General features: G+C 64.4%; 1 protein-coding gene across 1 annotated transcript in view; it reads right to left on the reverse strand.

Moving 5' to 3' along the window:
* The window catches only part of LOC103780621 (prostaglandin G/H synthase 1-like), a gene marked incomplete at both ends in the record, with an annotated part of 2,375 nt that extends 2,216 nt beyond the window's left edge, over nucleotides 1–159 (reverse strand). The window contains one exon of the mRNA XM_008948310.1: nucleotides 33–159. Within this exon, the coding sequence (XP_008946558.1) occupies nucleotides 33–159 (127 nt within the window). The remainder of the gene's footprint in view (nucleotides 1–32) is intronic.
* Between the last annotated feature and the right edge of the window lie 133 nt (nucleotides 160–292).

Here is a 292-nt window from a genome sequence, read left to right on the forward strand (position 1 = left end):
CCCGGGACCCGCGGGTGCCAGAGGGGACTTACGGGAGGTGCAGTTGGCCCCGGAGTACCCCGTCCGTGTGCAGTCGCACTCGTACCCCTCCAGGCCGACCCTCACGCACACCCCTTGGTGCTGGCAGGGGAAATAGCAACAGGGATTCACTGTGGGGAGAGAGAGACGTCACCGTCCGTCCACGCTGTCACCCTCCTCCTGGAAGTCAATGTTCTCAGAAACTGGGGATTGCCAAAGGAGCCGTCTGCACCCTGCGGCCATGGACTGATGGGTGCTGCAAGCCCCGGACCCA

The sequence above is a fragment of the Merops nubicus genome, unplaced genomic scaffold (genome assembly GCF_000691845.1).
Source record: "Merops nubicus isolate BGI_N331 unplaced genomic scaffold, ASM69184v1 scaffold34139, whole genome shotgun sequence".
NCBI lineage: Eukaryota > Metazoa > Chordata > Aves > Coraciiformes > Meropidae > Merops > Merops nubicus.